General features: G+C 32.6%; 2 protein-coding genes across 2 annotated transcripts in view; both read left to right on the plus strand.

The window, feature by feature from the left end:
- Nucleotides 1-11,259, plus strand: part of LOC133320999 (uncharacterized) — a 29,087-nt gene extending 17,828 nt beyond the window's left edge. The window contains exons 9-12 of the mRNA XM_061530103.1: nt 1,022-1,069; nt 4,629-4,983; nt 6,704-7,006; nt 10,476-11,259. Of these exons, the coding sequence (XP_061386087.1) occupies nt 1,022-1,069; nt 4,629-4,983; nt 6,704-7,006; nt 10,476-11,208 (1,439 nt within the window). The 3' untranslated portion in view covers nt 11,209-11,259. The remainder of the gene's footprint in view (nt 1-1,021; nt 1,070-4,628; nt 4,984-6,703; nt 7,007-10,475) is intronic.
- A 5,062-nt stretch (nt 11,260-16,321) lies between these two features.
- LOC133320990 (putative inositol monophosphatase 3) lies at nt 16,322-17,459 on the plus strand. Its single transcript, XM_061530095.1, has 2 exons — nt 16,322-16,841; nt 16,904-17,459. Exons 1-2 carry the CDS (start codon nt 16,331-16,333, stop codon nt 17,443-17,445), a joined length of 1,053 nt encoding a protein of 350 aa, XP_061386079.1. The 5' UTR covers nt 16,322-16,330; the 3' UTR covers nt 17,446-17,459.
- The last annotated feature ends 2,509 nt before the right edge of the window (nt 17,460-19,968 follow it).

Genomic DNA, 19,968 nt, shown 5'->3' on the forward strand with positions numbered 1-19,968 from the left:
TTCTATGTAGTAGTGAATACCTATCTTTTAATTTCTTCTAACTTGAAGAGAGGCCAGCCTAAAATTTTGAAGTTATAGAAGAAATACATATAACCAGAAGAGAGGCTTGTCCGATGTTTTCTAATTAAATAACATCTGTCGGAGATTTTCTATCTCATGAAACGGCCCATCTTTCAAATATCTTTTAACTAGAAGAGAGATCAGTCGAGGGTGTTTATGCTGCAGAAGAAGGTTCTCTCTACCAACAAATAGTATTAGACATTGTTATGGTAAAAAAATATTTTCCCAGCAATCCTGTCGATTACTTGCACAATTTGCCCATAACATATAGTTTGTAATACTTAAGAAAGGGACATGACCCAGCTTAAGAGAAATACATTTATCTAGGACATCCATATTTTTATACCCTTCACCACACTGTGGTGAAGGGTATTATGTCTTTGTAACAGGCAAAAGGAAACGAGATAGACCCATGGTTCACTTTCTGAGTCGATTTATGCAAGTCCGTCCTTTCGTCCGTTTGTAGCATTTACCATCCGATTTGGATGAAATTTGGTACAGCTCATTTATTTGGCCCAAAAACGAACCCTATCGAAATTGGAAAAAATCGGTTCAGATTTAGATATAGCTCCCATATATATTTTCGTCCGATTAAATAGGAATGGTGAACCAAAGTTCTTATATGTCTTCCGTTCAGTTTCATGTCAATGTCCTTTCGAAAAGGTTAGAGGAGACTATGTAGAATATACCCAAAGGGGTGAAGTGTATCATATTGTTGGCCCCGTCCGACTGTACTACTTTCCTTACTTTTTTTTTAATTTAACAATGTCCGATAAAACAATCACTGTTTTAATTACTACTTTACGTCTTAATCTTCATTATGTTTATTATTAACAATTAATGCGAAATGAATGAAATTCAGGAATTTATTTTTAGTCCAAATTAAAAAAAAAAAATAATAACAACAAAATAGATGTGCTAACCAAATATCCAATTAACACATATTTAAATTATTTTACAGGTCGTATTACAAGCAGCTCAGATGAATTAGATGATGAATCTGTTCAAGGTAAGCTAAATTTTGAAAACTTTTCCTTGATCTCAGCTGAATGAAACTACTACAACTTACTATCAACCTCCTCAACCGAACCACACACGACCAACCCCCCAGACCAACAATGTGAAATAGTGTGATATATTTTAGACACAAAAATAAGAAATACTTTTTCCAATTCATGTCAATCGTATAGTTTATCATTAAATGGCATTTAACGATTGATTACAAACGAATATCGGTTTTCCCAGTTTTCATATTCCTCTACCCGAAAAAAACAAACTAAAGAAAACATTAAACACAACCACTGTTATTTTGAATATTAGTTAAGTTAAGCATTTAAGCAATTTAGTGCAATAATATTAATCAATCAATCACAAGGGGTTATAATGGACTCTTTGGAACTAACTTAAAAAACAATTTGAAAAATTATGCATAGCCCATTACAACCCCTTTCGATTGTATATTGAATTTATGTTTTAGTACTGAGAATTTTTTTTATTTGCATTCAATTTATTTGTTTAATGTTAAACTGTGAATTTGTTTCTTCCCCAACCACTCCCCCTACCTTTACATCCATCCTGTTTACATTCTTTGCCAATGGGCGTTAAAATTCAATTAAAGTTTTTTGTTTTTTCTTTTATATTTCTAATGTTAATTGTTGTTAGTTTTATTATTTTCGGTTTGTTTTTTTAATATCCCTCAGTTTTTATATTGGCAACGTACAATATTATCTTTGTATGTATCCATTTTTATTTTATTTCTTTTTTTCTTTTATATCTACATTTATATTTTATACACATACCTACTTATAGCATTTCACTTAAATTTTATAATAAAAACAAAAACAAATTTTGATTTGAAAATTTTAATTGTGTTTTTTCCATATGTTCTGTTGTAAATACAAGAAACCAACTATTTTTTTGTATTTATCTACCAGTTTCATTGTATTTTTATTTTGGTTTCACAGTGTGTGGTATCTCTCTGAAATGCTTTAATCCTTTCCGGTGCTTGCTTGTTGTTATTATTTATTGTTTATTAAATATTGTTAAATTTCAAATATTTGTTGTTTATGAATGTATTTTTCTTCTTCTTCTTGTTAAATTTAATTAATATATAAAGCCCTCGGCGCGGTTATCAAGAACTTCTCGTGATTCCAAAAGAATGAATTTTATTTGTTGATTCTTCATAACCGCCATGGACTTTATTAATGTACATATGTACAAATTTATTAAGAACAAAGGTGATTTATAAAAAACAAAACAAATATTTATATGTTTGTGGTATGCTGCAGAGTGAGAAGAGGTTATTGTCTGATTTTATGTTGTTTGCCAATTAACAACGATAACACATAAAACAATTATTTTCACATGTCATTGTAAAGTGTCACCATAAAATTACGTTAAATGGTCTCATAGGGAAGTGTCTTGGTCTGACACTCATTACACATACATCATGTGTTGTGGACACAGACATATTGGTCTGGAATTCCGCAAATATGTCTTGTTGAAATATTATATTGGAATATATCAGAGACAATTTGTTATACGTTGAAGATGAATACCTGAGTTCTTTTAGATTTATTTCAAAACTAGTTAGGGTTATATACAACAGATATAAATTGTGAAAAAGGAAATAACCAAATCCAATTAGAATATATTTTATCAAAAACTCTCAAAAACAAAAACTGTGCGACATGACAAGAAAAATTCTTAAACCAATAAGGAAAGTAGTAAAGTCGGGCTGGGCCACTTTGGGTATATTGTACATATTTATCCTTACAATTGCATTTCAATGTTCCCTCGAAGGAACATACCCATGTCTTTCCGCAACCTATGATAAATTTAATGTTATTCGGGCAGAGTTAGAGTGCCATGGGGCAAATTTATGAAGAACGATTATAGCAAAATTGTTAAAAATTTAATTTCAATCAGACATCCGTTCGAAATACATATGGAAGCTATGGCTCCATCTGCACCAATTTCAACAAAACACAATAACATCATTCAAGTCTCAATTTGATAAGTTGGGCAAAATTTCGTGTTAATAGCTCAAACATTAGGAGTTTGGTGCACCATATAATATATATATATATATATATATATGAGAGCTATATCGAAATCGGGACCGATTTTCACGAAACTTACCACATGGTCCTTGAAAATAATTTTCTTAAATAAACACGTATATTTGTCTAATGTTAATTGAAAAAAAGATCTTAAGAAATTCACGCTCATTGTCCTTTAAAAATATTCTTAAAAATTCAATCTTTTTGGTTTCATGGTCCTTGAAAACATATTCGTCAAAAATCTACCCTTATTGAAAACAATATTCATAAAAAATCTATGCTTAACAGTCTCATGATTTGCAAAAAAATATTCGCAAAAATCTGTGCTAAAAAATCCACGTTTATTGGTTTCATGACCATTATTTTTTTTTAATATACGTTTATTGGAAATATACGATCTGGCCGGCCCATGGTCCTTGACAAAATGTTCTTAAAATAAAATACCAATTTCACCTTTTCGGGCCTCTTAAACTTTCTGAAGTATTGGAATAACCCAAATTATACCATGCATCATGTCCAACATAAAAGACAATTGTAATAAATTTAAACTAGAAAGCGAAACAGTAATCACCGGAAGGGTTATTAAAGTATACATACGATAGAATAAAATTTTACTGTAAGTATTGACTCGATGGCGAACGGACTGCCACTAAAGACTCATGGAGCTTTATTACAAAAGCAATTCCTTAATGTTTTTCAATTCAAAACTATTGTTCATGTTCTCCAAATAAATACAAAAATTATTCCATAACCAAAACGTATCGGTTGAATAATGGAATGGAAAATCAATTAGGCACATTATACAAAAAAATGTAAAAACCTGGATGACAATGATGAGGTTCATTACGACCAGGTAAGCTGAAACCGGTGATTTGTAATTTTTGTCTGTCTATTTCTAATTTTTAGTTAATTTACCATTAATTCATACAATAGTATATGTTAAGTGTCTGTTTGTTTGTTTGTTCGTTCGTTCGATTGTCTTTTTGTGTTGGATGCATGATGGATGCAAAAAATATTAACTCCTTCTTACCTTTCTTACACTCACCAACTGATTCTCTCGCATTATAAACAAAAACTATGTGACTAAACACAGAAACGCCAAACATACATACATACATTTAGGGTCGGCGCATTTAATGTTAAATATAACCCTTAGAACTCCCTACTTCTCAAAGGCAACATAACAAGTAGGGCGAAAATTAAATTTTTCTCTTTTACCCTGATTATTTAATCATTGTCCACCCTACCTTCTTCCCCTTTGTTTGACATACATACATATGTATTTGTACTTGACTGTATTGAACAGTCACTTAAATAACAACAACAATAATAACAAGCAGCATCATTTCCTAACGCCGAAATGCCATTAGTTTTAGTTTCCATGTGCTAACAACATTCCCTATCGCCCGCTCCCTGAAATTATTAATACAACTCTCCCGCTAGTCTCATCTTTCTAGAATTCTATCTATTATCTTGTAATAGGACAAAATCATTAAAAGTTTAAAGAAATTTTATATATTTATCCAGGTATTATCGATGGTTATAATCGTAATTCGGCCCTCAGTGGATCTGCCATTTTGAATAGTAGTTCGAATACCGCACGTGATGAATCATCGGGCAGTGAAGATAATGTGGAATCTCAATCTGTGCAATTTTATTTGGGTACAGCACCGACGGCAACCATAAGTGCCAGTGCCATAACAACATCGGCAATGTCTCAACGAACCCCATTGCCAACACCATCGCCATTAGATGCGTACAATCATATTGGTGGTGGGGTTGTGACCAGCAATCATGCTGCGAATATTGTAAATTCGAGTAATGCTGCAGCGGCTGCAACATCGGCATCATATAATGACAGGTATAGTTTTGTTCTTGTTGTTCTTTTTTTTGTAGAATTCATTTTTCTGTTCTACTCTTTGCTAACATAGAATTAATAATTTTTGTTGTTGTTGTATTTTGTTAGTTCAATCAATCAAAATAACACAGTGCTATACCTGAGGTGATAACGCTTTTAAAAACTAGACAAAAAACCCAGAGGATTATTAAAATGAAATGAAATTAACACTTGTAGCTGAAGTGGTCCCAGATTAAATCGAAACTATATTCTTCTGATAGCCTTACAAATCAAGTTATATGGAAGTAATGGTCCATGGAAAATAATTTTAAAAACCCACACATAATTGTCTTATGGCTTTTCTTTAAAATTGGACTCCTATCGGTCTCATATTCCTTAAAGAAATATTCCTAAAATCGCGGTGTTTTGATGTCATGGTCCTTAAAAAAATCTTTTAAATTCACGCTTATCGGTCTGGCGTTGCTAGAAATGTATTTTGTAATAATCCAAGTCTGTGGCTGTTATGGCCCTTGAACATTTTTGTTTTATAATCCCCCATTATTGGTGTCATGATCCCCAAAAAATATTAGTAATTCAAGATTGTGGGGTGTCATGATCCTTGAAAACATATTTTTAAAAAATCGACGCATATTGGTCACGGTCATTGAAAAAAATATTCTTAAACCAGTAAGGAAAATAGTAAAGTCGGATGGGGCCGACTATATGATACCCTTCACCACTTTTGGTATATTCAACAGATGCATTCTATATTTTGGGTCCTTGGAGCATCATTTACTTAGAATAGGAGAAAAATATATGTAGGACCTATATCCAAATCTGAACCGATTTTCACGAAACTTAACACACATCTTTCTAAACTGAATTCAGTACGCTATGTCAAATCTCGTGCAAATCGAAAGATTTATAGGTATTTTTTTGTGCACCATTTACCTTAAATCGGACGAATATATGGGAGCTATATTTGAATCGATTTTTCCCAACTCCAATAGGGTTCCTCCTTGGGCCAAATAATTGAGCTGTGCCAAATTTCATCCAATTCGAATGAAAAATGTGACCTGTAATTTGTTTACAATTTAACATGGACAGACGGACGGACCAATGTGTCTATCTCGTTTCCTTTTGCCTTGAAAACATATTATTTAAAAATCTCCGCTTATTCTACTGGTGGTCCTTAAAGAATTATTCATTAAAAATCGCCGCTTACTCGTACTCGTGGTCATTAAAAAATATTCTTAAAAAATGCACGATAAGTGTACTTGTGGTCCTTGAAAAAATATTGTTTAAAACTCCCTGCTTATTTTACTCGTGGTCCTTGACAAAATATTCTTTAAAAATTCACGCTTATTGCAGGGATGAACATTGGTGTTATGGTCCTTAAAGGGTAATTAACAAAAAACTAGGCATGGCTCTTGAAAATATTAATACATAAAACCACGCCTATTGATGTCACCTCCACGAAAAAAATCTAGGCTTATTGGTCTCATGGCCCTTGAAAAAAATATTCGCAGAGAATCAACGTTTTTTGGTCTCGTCGTCCTTAAAAAAATATTCTTAAAAAATAACTACTATCAATCGTCCTTAAAATGTATTGACAGATTGGATCCTTTCGCCTATAGCACTGTGTTACTTTTTTCATTGTCATTCTCTTTTTCTCATTTTTTATCTTAATTTTTATTTATTACAATTATTTTATTTTCTTTTATTTATTATTACTATTTATTTCTATAATTATTTCGACGTTTAGTGTTTTTATGATACATGACGGTAATCGTCACAGTCCCTCAGTATCATCCGAACGTTCAGATCGTTCATCGATTACAGTACCACCGCGTACTAAAAAAGTCAATCATAGTAATGTGTCATTGTCGTTGACGACAACGACCGCGGTGACAAATGCAACGACTAGTAGTCACATTAATACACCAATACAACCGGCGACACCACCATCAAGTGGTGGTGGTAGTAATCCTCCTCTAGGTGGAGGTGGTCGTGCACCAATACCTCCACCACGAAGATCAAACCAAAGGTTTGTGGTTGCTTAACTTATTGAACAACTCCCGAAAAGTGTTTTCTTTCCCCCAAAAGTCTCCCATTAATATTTTGCAAAAGAACATGTTGTTTGTGTTCCCTAGCATTTGTTAAGCATGACTTTGTTATGTTTACACCCCTTTACCAGAATACACCTTAGCCCTTAAATCACTACATTCTGAATGTTAGTAGTAAAATATTTATAGATTACGCCAAGGGCTTGAGAAACTAATTCAAATTACAAGTCATTCTATCAAGTTTTGAAAATGTGGGAATGGTTCCAGTGGTTTAAGGGTTAGCCATATAGATTGAAGATTTGTGCCCCATCCTCCTCTCATCCCCCTCTCCAAAAATTAAATCAAGCATGATGTTTGTTATTGTATGTCCTTCTTTTCCTCTCTGTACACCCATCTCTCCCTCCCTCTCTTTGTGTTTTTTTTTTTGCTTCTGACCTGATAGTTCCAGCATTAACATTTTCTTTTTCTAATTTAGATTTTTTGTTTTTCGATTTTCTTTTACAATTTCAGAAACTCGAAACAAAAATCTACTACATGAATTTTTGTTGTTGTCTCTGTGTGCCACAATTATACCACAACTTGATAGACTTGATACGACTACATACATACTATGCTATTAAAATATAATAATAATAATTTTCCTCATAAAAATTACTCGATATTATTGTTTATTGTATAAATATGTGTAATTTCATTAACTTTCATCCCAATATCTATTTATCTCACACCTATAATTAATTTTATGTAAATTAATAAAATAATAATTATTATTTTTTATGATTTCAATATTTATTTATTTTGTGTATTATAATTTTTTGTTTTTATTAGTTGTTTAAATGTAAGTGTCAGGGTGTCGGTACATAATTTATAAGATGATCTAAGTTTTGCAATGAAAAGGAAAGCCAGGAAAACTTTGATCATTGAGATCGACTCGAAAGAGTATAAATAATTCACTTAAAATGTAATTCAATTGATCACTTAAAATGTAATTCAATATCATGTTAAAAATGCTGGAAGTTCTTTATTTTTAAATTGTGATTTTCAAGGCTGAACTTTGACAACTGTAGCCCTTTTGATCCGTGAGTTAAATTTTCTGCACTCACACATTGTCCCATTCGAAAATAAGTAACATCTGAGGTATTAAAGTGGATTTATACATGTCCGTCCGTCCGTCTGTTGATGTAAAATTGTAAACAACGTGCAGGTCGCATTTATAATCCGATTTAGATGAAATGTGGTGCAGCTCATTTAATTGGCCTACGGACGAATCCAATTGAATTTGGTGAAAATCCGTCTAGATGTAGATATAGCTCCCATATATAGTTTCGCCCGATTTAATGTGAATGGTGCACTAGAGTAGATATATATCTTTCGATTTGCACGAAATTTGGTATATCGTACTGAATGATGTGTGTAATGTTTCCTGAAAATCGGATCAGAATCAGATATAGCTCCCATATATATTTTCGAATTTTGGCATAGTTTACTGAATTATGTCTGGAAAAACGTGTGCTATGTTTCCTGAAACTCGGTTCAGATTTAGATATAACTTCCATATACAGTTTCGCAAGATTTTAGGTAAAAAGTGCACCAAAGTCACTAAAAATAATTTGATTTGCACGAATTTTGGCATAGCGTACTGAATTAAGTCTGGAAAGACGTGTGTTAAATTTCGTGAACATCGGTTCAGATTTAGATATAGCTCTAATGTATAGTTTAGCCCGATTTTAGGTAGATGGTGCACCAAAGTCCATGAAAATCATTTTGCACAAATTTTGGTATAGCGCACTGAATTTAGTCTAGAATAATGTGTGCTAAGTTTCGTGAAAATCGAATCAGATTTAGATTTATTTCGTCCGATGTAAATGGTGCACCAAAGTCCCATATATATTTCGATTTGTGTAAATTTGGCATAGCGTCTTGAATTAAGTCTAGAACGATGTGCGTATAGTTTCGAGAAAAATGGTTCAAATTTAGATATATATTTTCGTCCGATTTTAAGTAAATGGTGCACCAAACTCCTAACGTTTGTCCCATTGACACGTTGCGTTTTGATGAAATTGCTGCAGTTGTAGACATACCTTTCATATATATTTCGAACGGGTGTCTGATTGAGATTAAATTTTTAACAGTGCGGCATACCGAATAGCGTGTATCAAGTTTGCTATAAGTCGATTTTCATAAATTTGAAATCTGCCCGAATGAGGAAATTTGTCCTTCAAAGGAACATCGAGATGAAATTGTTATGTGCAATAAAACTATAGTGATGAAAGGTATCATATAGTTGGCCCCGTCCGACTTTACTACTTTCCTTACTGGTTATATTAAGTGTAATGTTTATTCTATGTATCGCTTGAATGACTTTGCAATTATGTGTAGAAATGTGTCAGTAAATATATATTTTTTTTTTCAACTTTTTGCCATTAATGAGCCTTAATGAGAATTCTAAAATATTAGACTGGTACTAATTTTGTTTCCAGCCCCTAAAGCTTTTTCCCTGTCTCATATCTAAACATAGCCTGAGAAAAAAAATAAATGAATGGACAATGGTTTGTTTTGTCTATTTTCTATCTCTCTCCTCTTCTCTCTCTCTTTCTATAGCTTTCATACATCTTCAACATTTCCCTACCTTACAATATTGGGTAGCAATGGTTTTCAACACCGCCGGATGACTATTATTCCAGTCGATCATAGATTTGATCGTGGTATTAAGAGACTCCCGTAATATTAACAATAATAATTATCGGTGCAAGTATATTCATGACTTTTTGCTTGAAAATTTGCTAGAGAGTGGCTTTAGTGTAATTAAAAACCTCCATTATATGACGGAGGGAGAAGGCCATTTATAAATTACCAATATAAATCCAGTAGATTGATTTAAAACCAATAACATTTAGTAACATTTTTTAAAAACTGCTGAAAACCAATCCATTTTTTGCATTCTAAGAATTCAAAATGAATGAAGCAGTTCTATTACAACAATAGAATTGGAAGGCCAAAGTAATTACACCATGCAATGATAATTTTTAATTTTTTTTTTTTTCAAAGAAGTGTGCAAAGCTCTTTATTTTGTACTGAAGATATGGACCGATGTACTAAATTTAACCTAGATGTTTAAGCCGCTTATATGAATATACTTTGTAGGATCTTTGAAAATATGTCAAGGAATACATCTAAATAATAGGGACATGATTAATTTCACAATTAAAAAATCAAAAATTCACATTTTGATATGTTAGAATAGTTTTCACAAAGTTTTTTTTTTAAATAGCTAAATCACCTTTAGTGTAGACCGTCTCAAAAATATGTTCCTTTCCCCCGATTACACCTTTTGCAATGCGTGTGTCTAAATATTTAAAACTGTAAATAACATTTTTGTAACATTTTGTATTCATTTACTAAAAATATATTCTTGTAACTAATTCAATTCCTCATTCATTTCCTTTGCAGCCCTCTATTAAGATCGCAAAGTTCGGATTTAATGGCAGCCAAAGATATTTATACCCTATTGGGAAGAACACAACCACCTAACAACAACATTCAACAAACTTTAAATAAAACCAACAATAGCAATATCAACAACAACAATACCGGACCAATAACTGTAGGCGGAGTAGCCACAGCAACGGTTGGCGGCAAATCTGTAACCGCTGGTGGTAATAAAACAAAGAAAATGGTTAAACAGCACAGCACCGCAAGTCAACAGTCTACCTCATCGACATCATCATCAGTGCAATCAGCACCAGAACAGGGGGCCAGTAGCGGCAGCAAACAACAATCGCCCAGTCGTTTTTCAACCGCCTCGCTGGAACGACAACTAATGCAACAGCATCATTTGCTATCGCAAATCAATAAGCCACCCAAATCAGTAACACCGATGACATTTCCTAGCGTCGATAGAGATTTCCTATCATCCGTGTCAACTCTTCAATCGGCCGGGAGTTTAAAATCGGAAGATTTAATGTTGGCCTCACACATAACGGATTCAATGACAAATATTTCGGATGCGACTTATCACAGCGATACGCAACTAAATAAATCGGAAGAGAATGCTGCGGCAGCCGCTGTAGGTGATGGTGGTGGCAATGTTAAGAAACGTAAAAAAGGTTTACGTTTTGGATTCGGTAGTAAGAAAAGTATTTCAAGTTCTTCGGATACTAGCACAAAATCAAAAAATACATAGTTAAATATGGCGGCAATGCATAAAGTATTTACAAAATATTTATATAGCATGGCAACAAGAAGACGAAGGAGTCAATTATGAGATGATACAGATGATGATGATAATGCCTCACTTTAACATAAAGCAATAATAAATTTGGACTAAGTGTTTTTTTAAGAAAAAAGTCTTCCATTTTTTCTCCCAAAAGTTAAAAAATAATTAAAAATAATAAAACAAAAGACATCCTAACAATCTGTGAGGCGCTAATAAAATTCTTGGTCTCTTAATTGGCTCTGTAATTATTTTACTTACGCCCTATTTTCCCCCAATTCCATTTTAGTGCCTTTGAAATTTAATTGAAAAAAAATATTTATTTTATTTGAAAATAGATTTAATATAATGATTTTTTGGTTGAATCCCGATATATTTTACATACATATTTTTGTTCTTGAGACATGACCCTCATTGTCCGATTTCCATTACATCCGGTCCATTAAAATTAAATTTATTCTATTATAATCCGCATTAGGGTTGGGGGCGAAATCATTTTCTACATCCTTTATATTTTCCCATATGTTGTAAAATCGAATATTTTTTCTTGCCAACAATACAATCTTGAATCATTTTTTTTTTCTTTGTTGCCACAGACTGCTGGAACAATTTCTGAACAAATTTAGAATATATTTAAGGTGTTTTTTTAAATTATCACATACAATTCTTAAATGTTATCCTTAGCGCCCAATTGTAGACTTTATTGAGAGTATTTAAACAAATTATGTATTGAATATAAAATTCTGTATAAGAGTTATTGTGAAGATATATATGAGGTATACCATCGATCTCTTTTGTATTCATTTTGATGGAAACACAGTAATGCTGTTTTTTGTGGGGTTAATGTACTTGGTCCTGTTAAGCTGTCCTTGGGAGCATCAAGGTCGTTTTTACTGACCAAAGAAGTAATTTTATTCGGTTCTAATTATTCGATTCTATTTTTTTTTTCTTTTTTTATTTTGTCCCACCGAAGACAACCAATATATGGAAGTTATGACTTAATTTTACATTCCGATTTTTGTGTAGCCATTGCTTAACAGTCAAACCACATTTTAGTGAATAATTACAATTTTTTCTGAATTTTTTCAGAATATGTGTTATTCAGGACCACATTTTATACATACACACATACAAAATTCATAAAATTTGGTGTTAACCTCTAATTTCCCTAAACGCTAATTTGAATACTTTGGATAACTTCATTTTATTTCCATTCAAACGAGGCCAATAGCGATTTTCAAACATTTTCTTAAATACTCTCAATTTAGTTTAAAATAACGAAATCTCGGGGAAGATATAATGTTGATTTTGTAGCACAGTATTGATTTCAGCGATTACACATATAAAATAATTATCACAGCGAATGTATATCTTATAAACAAAATTTGTACGATTTTTTCAAACTATCAGGAGGACCATAATAAGTTAATGATGAGTGGGTTGAGTTGTGTTTGTTTTTATAATGAAAACATGGTATTAAATATCTTTGCATTTTCTTGAAATGAAAATTAAATGATATTTTTTCTATTAAAAATGGTCTTGCGATATAATTTCGAAATATTGAGTATTTTATTCAAACCTAATAATTCTGTTTTGTAGCTTTGTGTTATAATAATTCACATTTATTTTGAAATGCACTGAATGAAACTATTCAAATATATTTTTTGTAACATTACTCAATCGATCTTGTGATCGATGAGAATTTTATTTAATTTACATCCTCTCTTTTTTTTTTTTTTTTTTTTGATATATTTATATCTCATTTCTTTTATTTATAATTTATTAAAAAAGAAAAATGTTTTACATATATTTTTTCACTTTGGACTGTACGACGTACTTATGAAACACTTAAAACGGCCAACACACTTTCCAAGCATGTCTTATTCGGGAATAACATCTCCAATATATTTTTTTTTTTTTGCTCTAACATCCTAATCCATGAATTAATTATACATGACATACAATTAGATTCCCTATTGCTTCCCCATAGTTAATAGTTTATATTAAAAAAAAAATTATAAACAAAAAAATCTTATAGCCAATGTGAATTGTAAACAAAATTACTTCCTATTAGCCAATTACAAAATTTAAAAAAATTAATGTGTTTTTTATTCCTTGTTCGCTTTAAATAAAAAAGCTTTTGCTTTTTTGTCACCAATACTTTTACCATTAAATGATATTAGTGAACAATTTATGTTTATTTTTTCTTCAATTGTGCAACATTTACTTAAAAAGTTACAATTTGATATTCACACAACAATGGTATTAGTAAGTGTTGTTAATTGTAGGAGAGCAATGTATAAAGAAACATCGTCATATAAATAAATTAATATATTTTCTACAATATTTATACAAAAATGAAATCTTCGTCTCTCTATTGTAATTTGATAAATAAATTATTATTACTATTGTATAACATTTGTAAGCGTATAAAAGAATATTACAACTTTATATTATATATTGTAAATTATTGATTATTTAATAAAGAAAATTGGACTTACAAACAATGGTCTATTAAAAAGAAAATTGTGTTTTTATTTTAAATGAAATAATAAAAAACACCTGTCATCTGAACCACAAATCTTGAATTGTTAAGAATAATTTTCAATGGCCAACACACCAATAAGTGTGGATTTTTATTAGAAAATAAACACACCATTATTAATTAATTTTAAATATGTTTTATTTCAATGATCAACCCCATCTCGAAAGAGAAATAAATAAAAATATTTAAATGGATGATCTTTTGCTCTAAAAGGCATGAAACTCAATCAACCCCACTTCAATTTTTCTATATTTTTCATAGGCCATCTTTGGATTCTCATTGGGTTCAAAATCTCCTATCAAAAATCAATATTTACCGAAACCGACTTTTCGACTTTTGCCTTTGACTAAAAAATGGGCTTTTAAATCTTTCGATTTTGCCAAATCTGATCAAAATGATTTTCGGCTTTTACCGACTAAGGGCAAAATTCACTAACATTTTTCTTTTTTATATGTTATCGAAAATACAACAACCACAAGGAAACGATATGCGTTTGTGTTATTTTCCTTGTGGTTATTATTTTCGATAGCATAAAGGAAAAAAGTGTTATCGTAAGAGCAAAATCACCTATAATATTTTTATTTTTTTATATGAATTTTTGTTAACAGATTAAATTAAGGTCTGGAATGTGTAATTTTTGGCCAAGTTGGGCTTCATGATAATAAAATAAATATTTATGAAGAAAATCGAAAGTCTATCTTAAAAAGTCGACTTTCCGATTTTCATAAAGATCAAAAGTCGACTTCGACATTTATGTTATATACAGCGTTGTTCTCTCTCTCATTTGTTGTTCGACCCTTAATTATGATGTAATTACTTAGTTCCCCAAAATTGTCTGAGCGAACACCTACTTTTGTACGTTGTTCAATTCGAATCACTCTCTAAATCACCAAGAATTTTGTCCCATCTCTAACAATTGAAAGAATTTATCGAAAATAAATTAATTTTAACAGCATGACAAAATTTTTTTAAATTTTCAAACTTTTTCAGTAAAATTGAAAATGATGAATGAAAAGTTAGAATTATTTTTTCTATTTAGATCAATATGTGATTCACGCAAATATGTTACAATTTTGATATAAAACAAGAAACAAAAAGTTTGAAATAAAAAACTCTGATGACATGAATTAAGAATAGTGTTGTATGAACGGGTTAATTCATGTACGTAATTCTGAGAGCGAACTACGTTGTTAGAATGCCCGTCAGAACATGGCATTAGACTTTTCCATACAGAAAGTCGATTAATCGATTAGTCGGAAGTCGATTTACTAATCCCTATTATCAGCTGATTTTTCATTTCTTCATGTCTCTTTCTATATAGAGTTCTCGTCTGCTATGCTTCACACTCATACGTAAACATCTTTAATTTTATTACGATTTGCTTTTTCCCTATCTGCGTTTGGATCGTTTTTAAATTTGGTTGCAGTTCTTGTACGAAACAATTTCTTATTGGATAGCATATCAGCTGACATTAGGTTCGTTCGTTTACTCAATAATTTGTACGAATTTGTACAAATTATTACAAAATGTTGTTCGTTTACCCAAAAGTCCAGTAAAAGAGAGTGAATTGAGAGAGCAGATTTGACAGTTGTGTTACTGAGTATTTGCAAATTCTTACAAGGAAAATTTACTCAGTAAGAATTTTCTTGTACCATCAGCTGATATTTAATCAGCTGTTTTGTTATGTTTTGTAAACAAACAAAAAATTGTTCTCAAGAAAATTGATTGTTTTGTGAATTTTATTTTGATTTTGTATCATTAAATACAAAAATGGATGAAGAAAACGCAAGTATTTAAAAATAAGGTAATACAAGAGTAATTGGCGAACGATTTTTTAGGTTCCAAATCCAAACAAAAAAGTGTGCATCCCTAACATGTCTGGAACACCATCGGTTATGTCCACCCCCATATCACACAACCCTTTTAAATGTTTGTGGGAAACAAACAACATCAATTTTCCGCTTGTTATACATTTTTCTAATAAAAATGCTGTTGTTTAGTTTGCGCCAATTTGTTTGTTGTTTTAATCAGCTGTGTCGAAACAATCTTTTTACTGGATGTTGTTCGTTTACTTTTTGCAGTTTTCTCTCTTGAGAAGGAAAGATTCGTATTTACTCTCTGCAAATTCTTACTGAGTAAATTTTACTGGGAAAGTAAACGAACGAACCTATTGTTGTTGAGGAAGCCTAATCGTTCATTTGTTTTGATTTCCCGATTCGTCCGATTTTCGACCTAAGATACACTAAACTTTGTTTGTTTGTTTTGATTCTGGCTTTTATCAGTAACGTTTTAAAGCTGTTTCGTCCAATTCCGCAACGCCGTCAAAACTTTAGAAACGGCATTGTAATCATTCGAAGGCACGCACCATTCCCATATCGCTGCCGCTGCCGCTTAATACGTGACCGACGTGAGGTTAAAGCGCAGCTTAGCACAACACTAATCAAGAACAAGTGAGAACGACACAAGAACGGATGGATGTCTGAGCTGACGCTGATAAAATCAAAATTACAAAATAGTCGTCTTCAAAAAGCCATTGCCACAACAACAATGCATGGGCGAAGCATAAAAATAAATCGGGGGCCAGCAGCTATTGCTGCCATCGTTGTCCTATGTTTCCTCTTCTATATGTTTAGTGGAGGCGAGGAGGAACATCGTCCTGCCATGTATGGAATGCTGAGGAATCAGAATAAAGTTAATATGCGTAAGCTGTTAATAGGTGCCATACAAGCCGCCCAAAAAGGTGGCCTGGAGATACTGGAGGTGGCCAAGACCCGAGACCTCAAAGAGAAAAGTAAAGGCAAAACAGATGAGGGTGCAAATGATCCGTACACAGATGCGGATGGTCGTTCACATTGTGTTATGAAGCAGGGTCTGCACAGAATCTTTCCACGTGTCACAATTTTCTCGGAAGAGGATAAGGAAAGCTGTGCCGAGGCGGTGACATTTGATTTGGATCCTACGGTATTGCATGAAACAGCTGTGATTCCCGATAAATTGGTGGACATTAAGGATGTTACCGTGTGGATAGATCCTTTAGATGCTACACAGGAATTTACAGGTTCGTGGTCCGTCTAGCTAATGTTATATAACAGTTTATTAATAATTGGTTTTCATTTTCAGAACAATTATATGAATATGTCACCACCATGGTGTGTGTTGCGGTACGCGGCGAACCTGTCATGGGTGTTATTCACAGCCCCTTTAGTGGTGAAACTGCCTGGGCCTGGGTGGATCATTCCATGTCGGAATATTTATCACAAATCCACCCAGATCGTCCAAACACCGATAGTCCAATTATTACCGTGTCTCGTTCTCATGCTGGGGATGTCAAGGATTTGACTCGATCAGTATTTGGTGAAAATTCCAATATCCTAACTGCAGCTGGTGCAGGCTATAAGGTACTACAAGTTGTTGCCAACAATGCCACAGCCTATTTGCATTCAACAAAAATTAAGAAATGGGATATATGTGCCGGGGATGCCATTCTAAGGGCATTGGGTGGTAAAATGACCAATTTGGACAATGAATTAATAAACTACGGTCCCGATGAGTCGCCGGTAAATGCTCGTGGTCTTTTGGCCACCATTGTTAAACATGATGAATATATTGAGAAATTAATGGACTATAGAAATAGTCATAAGAAGAGCACCCGGCAACGGTAGTAAGCGATGACATTCCCCTCTTCCTCTCTTCTGAAAACAAAGAAACTAGCGGACTGCTGTTCCTAATGTAAATGTAGCCGATAAATTTTGAATAACGTTTTTTTAAGTTAAGTTATATTAAAGAAAATATTTAAGTCAAATTTATGTTTTAACACAACATTGTTCAATGAATGTGACTGTACCACACACACAGATGAATCAGGAAATACGAAAAGAAATAACAAAAATCTCGAAAAAGAAATCCAAATCCAAAAATAATTGAATTTCAATGTGAACACAAGAAGATTGCCTCTGTCTTATCATCAATCAAGAACAAAATATAAAAATATGGTGAGTATTACTACAGATTTCTATTTAGCCTTCTTTCTTCGTAGCTCTTTGTTTTTGCATTTCACGTTGTGCTTTTGCCAAACATTCAATATTCAAAACAAGAAAACCTGTTTCTAAAGAGGTCATGAACTTCAGAATATAAATGGTAAACATAATTATGTACCTTTGCTGTGTGTAAATGTATGTATATGCTCCCTTATAATACATACTACGCGTTTATGTTTTTGGCTGTCAGATCGATAATGCTTTGGAATCTGTATAAACATTTTGCAGCTCAAGTGGTGTTTAGATTGAATCGATGACTAGGCATTTACATTTGACATATTTTTTTGCAAACAAACACAAAATCTTAAAAATAGAGCTTTTAATTGGTAACATATTCAAAATCACTAAGCAAAGCAGAGAAGTCCACCGTTAGCATATTGAAAATGGGACGGGATCATTATATGGGAGCTATGTCAAAAAATTTAAAAATAAGAGACTATACTTAAAATATTCTGCGAAGTAAAGTTTTCTTTTTTAAGGAATGTTTGTACTCACTAAAAATAAGTAATGCAAAAGTTCTGTCTCATCGGTTGAAAAATTCGCCATGAACACACCCAAAATGGAACGGGGCGGTACTATGACAAAACATTGATCTAATTGATCAACATCCTCCAAGAATCAGGTGTACCAAATTACAAGCTTTTCTGCTAAGCATTTCAAAATACAGAATATCGGTGAGAGGGTCATCTTGGTCCAAAGTTGTGGAACCATTTGTATTTGGCGAACCAGTGGAGCTTAAACTAGAAATGAGGGTCACTGATGGAGTGTAGAATAGATATAGCAAAGGGTTTTTTGGACGTTCGAGTTTTAAGGATCCGTAAAGTACTAAAATGTACTAAATTTGGTGCAATTTCATAGCATGCGTATGTATGGAGCTAAAAACTTTAAAATTGGAATGCAAATTAAGTTTGAGAAATAGGGTTACGGATTGAGTTGGAATCCTGAAATTTGAAATAAACATACCGTCGGAGTGTAGGATTAAGATATGTACGTATTTTTTGGGTATTTGTTGCTTATTTGCACGAAAAGTACAAAATTGAACACTGAAATTTGGAGTTAGGCTCATTGTAATATTGGGGTATGTGCGATTTGGATATGTAGAAAGTTTTGGAAATTTGTACTAATGCGTACTAAACGGCACCAAATTTGGATTTTGCTGAATCGATAAAGCTGGAATCTAGAAATTTGAAGTTAGGATCATTGTCGGGTTGTAGGATGGAGCTATGTAGGAAGCTTTTGAAATTCGAACTTTGGATACCCTCCACCAAAGGCATACTGACAGATACTTGAAATGAAAATATAGGGAACATACCAAAAAGTGAACCTTTGCCGATAACTCTACAAACCGGTTCATGTAAATCTTAATGTACACCAAATACAAATTTCAGCAATCTTTAATGAAAACCCCAAAGCGTGGACTGATACTAATAATGCATGGTAGTATATACAATCCTCAAAATACTGAAATTTAGATTACAAAAATAGATTTCGAACCCAATATTTTTGTTTTGTGTCTCAATTATTTCCTTCAGGAGGTATAATTATATGGGGGAGATGCATAAATGCTGGGGACAAATCCTACACACGGAACTACCCCTGAAAAGGGCGCGAATATTGAAAAATGTTGGTAGGAAGATTTGTTACCATATGCGACTACAAAATACCAAATTACAGCGAATTCGTTCAAAAACGCGCTCAAGAACCCCAAAATACCGAAAATTGAGGGTGTCTTATATGCAAGCTACCCGAAAAAATTGTCCTATATTTATTATTCGATCGATTTTTGTAATGTGTAATGGAGACATTTGGTACCGAAAAAGAAACCATGGTATCAAATTTCAGCGAATTCGGTTGAAAAACGCGCTCAAGAACCCCAAAATATTGAAAATTGGGCGGTATACTTATATGGGGAATATAGACCGATATATCATTTTCGAACTTGATCTGCATGCAGAAGAAAGACGACTCTAAGCATCTGGCGATCTATCTGAATTCCTTCAGAAGATAGCGTGATTACAACAGACGGACGGACATAGCATATTCGCTAACGACGTAGCGGGCATATGCTAGAGTTTTCGATGTTTCGAGGTTTTTATTCCACCAAAAATATTAGTATTGGACCATGTTTTAGGGTGGTCCTCAATAGCG

This window comes from Musca vetustissima, unplaced genomic scaffold (assembly GCF_032173495.1).
Source record: "Musca vetustissima isolate MV318-11 ecotype Yass unplaced genomic scaffold, APGP_CSIRO_Mvet_v1 utg82064, whole genome shotgun sequence".
NCBI lineage: Eukaryota > Metazoa > Arthropoda > Insecta > Diptera > Muscidae > Musca > Musca vetustissima.

Bases quoted from the DNA above. Each gene is read 5' to 3' on its own strand.
- LOC133320990 (XM_061530095.1), top strand. From the start codon at position 16,331: ATGCATGGGCGAAGCATAAAAATAAATCGGGGGCCAGCAGCTATTGCT. The intron at 16,842-16,903 runs GTTCGTGGTCCG...TTTCATTTTCAG, and splicing joins TGCTACACAGGAATTTACAG to AACAATTATATGAATATGTC.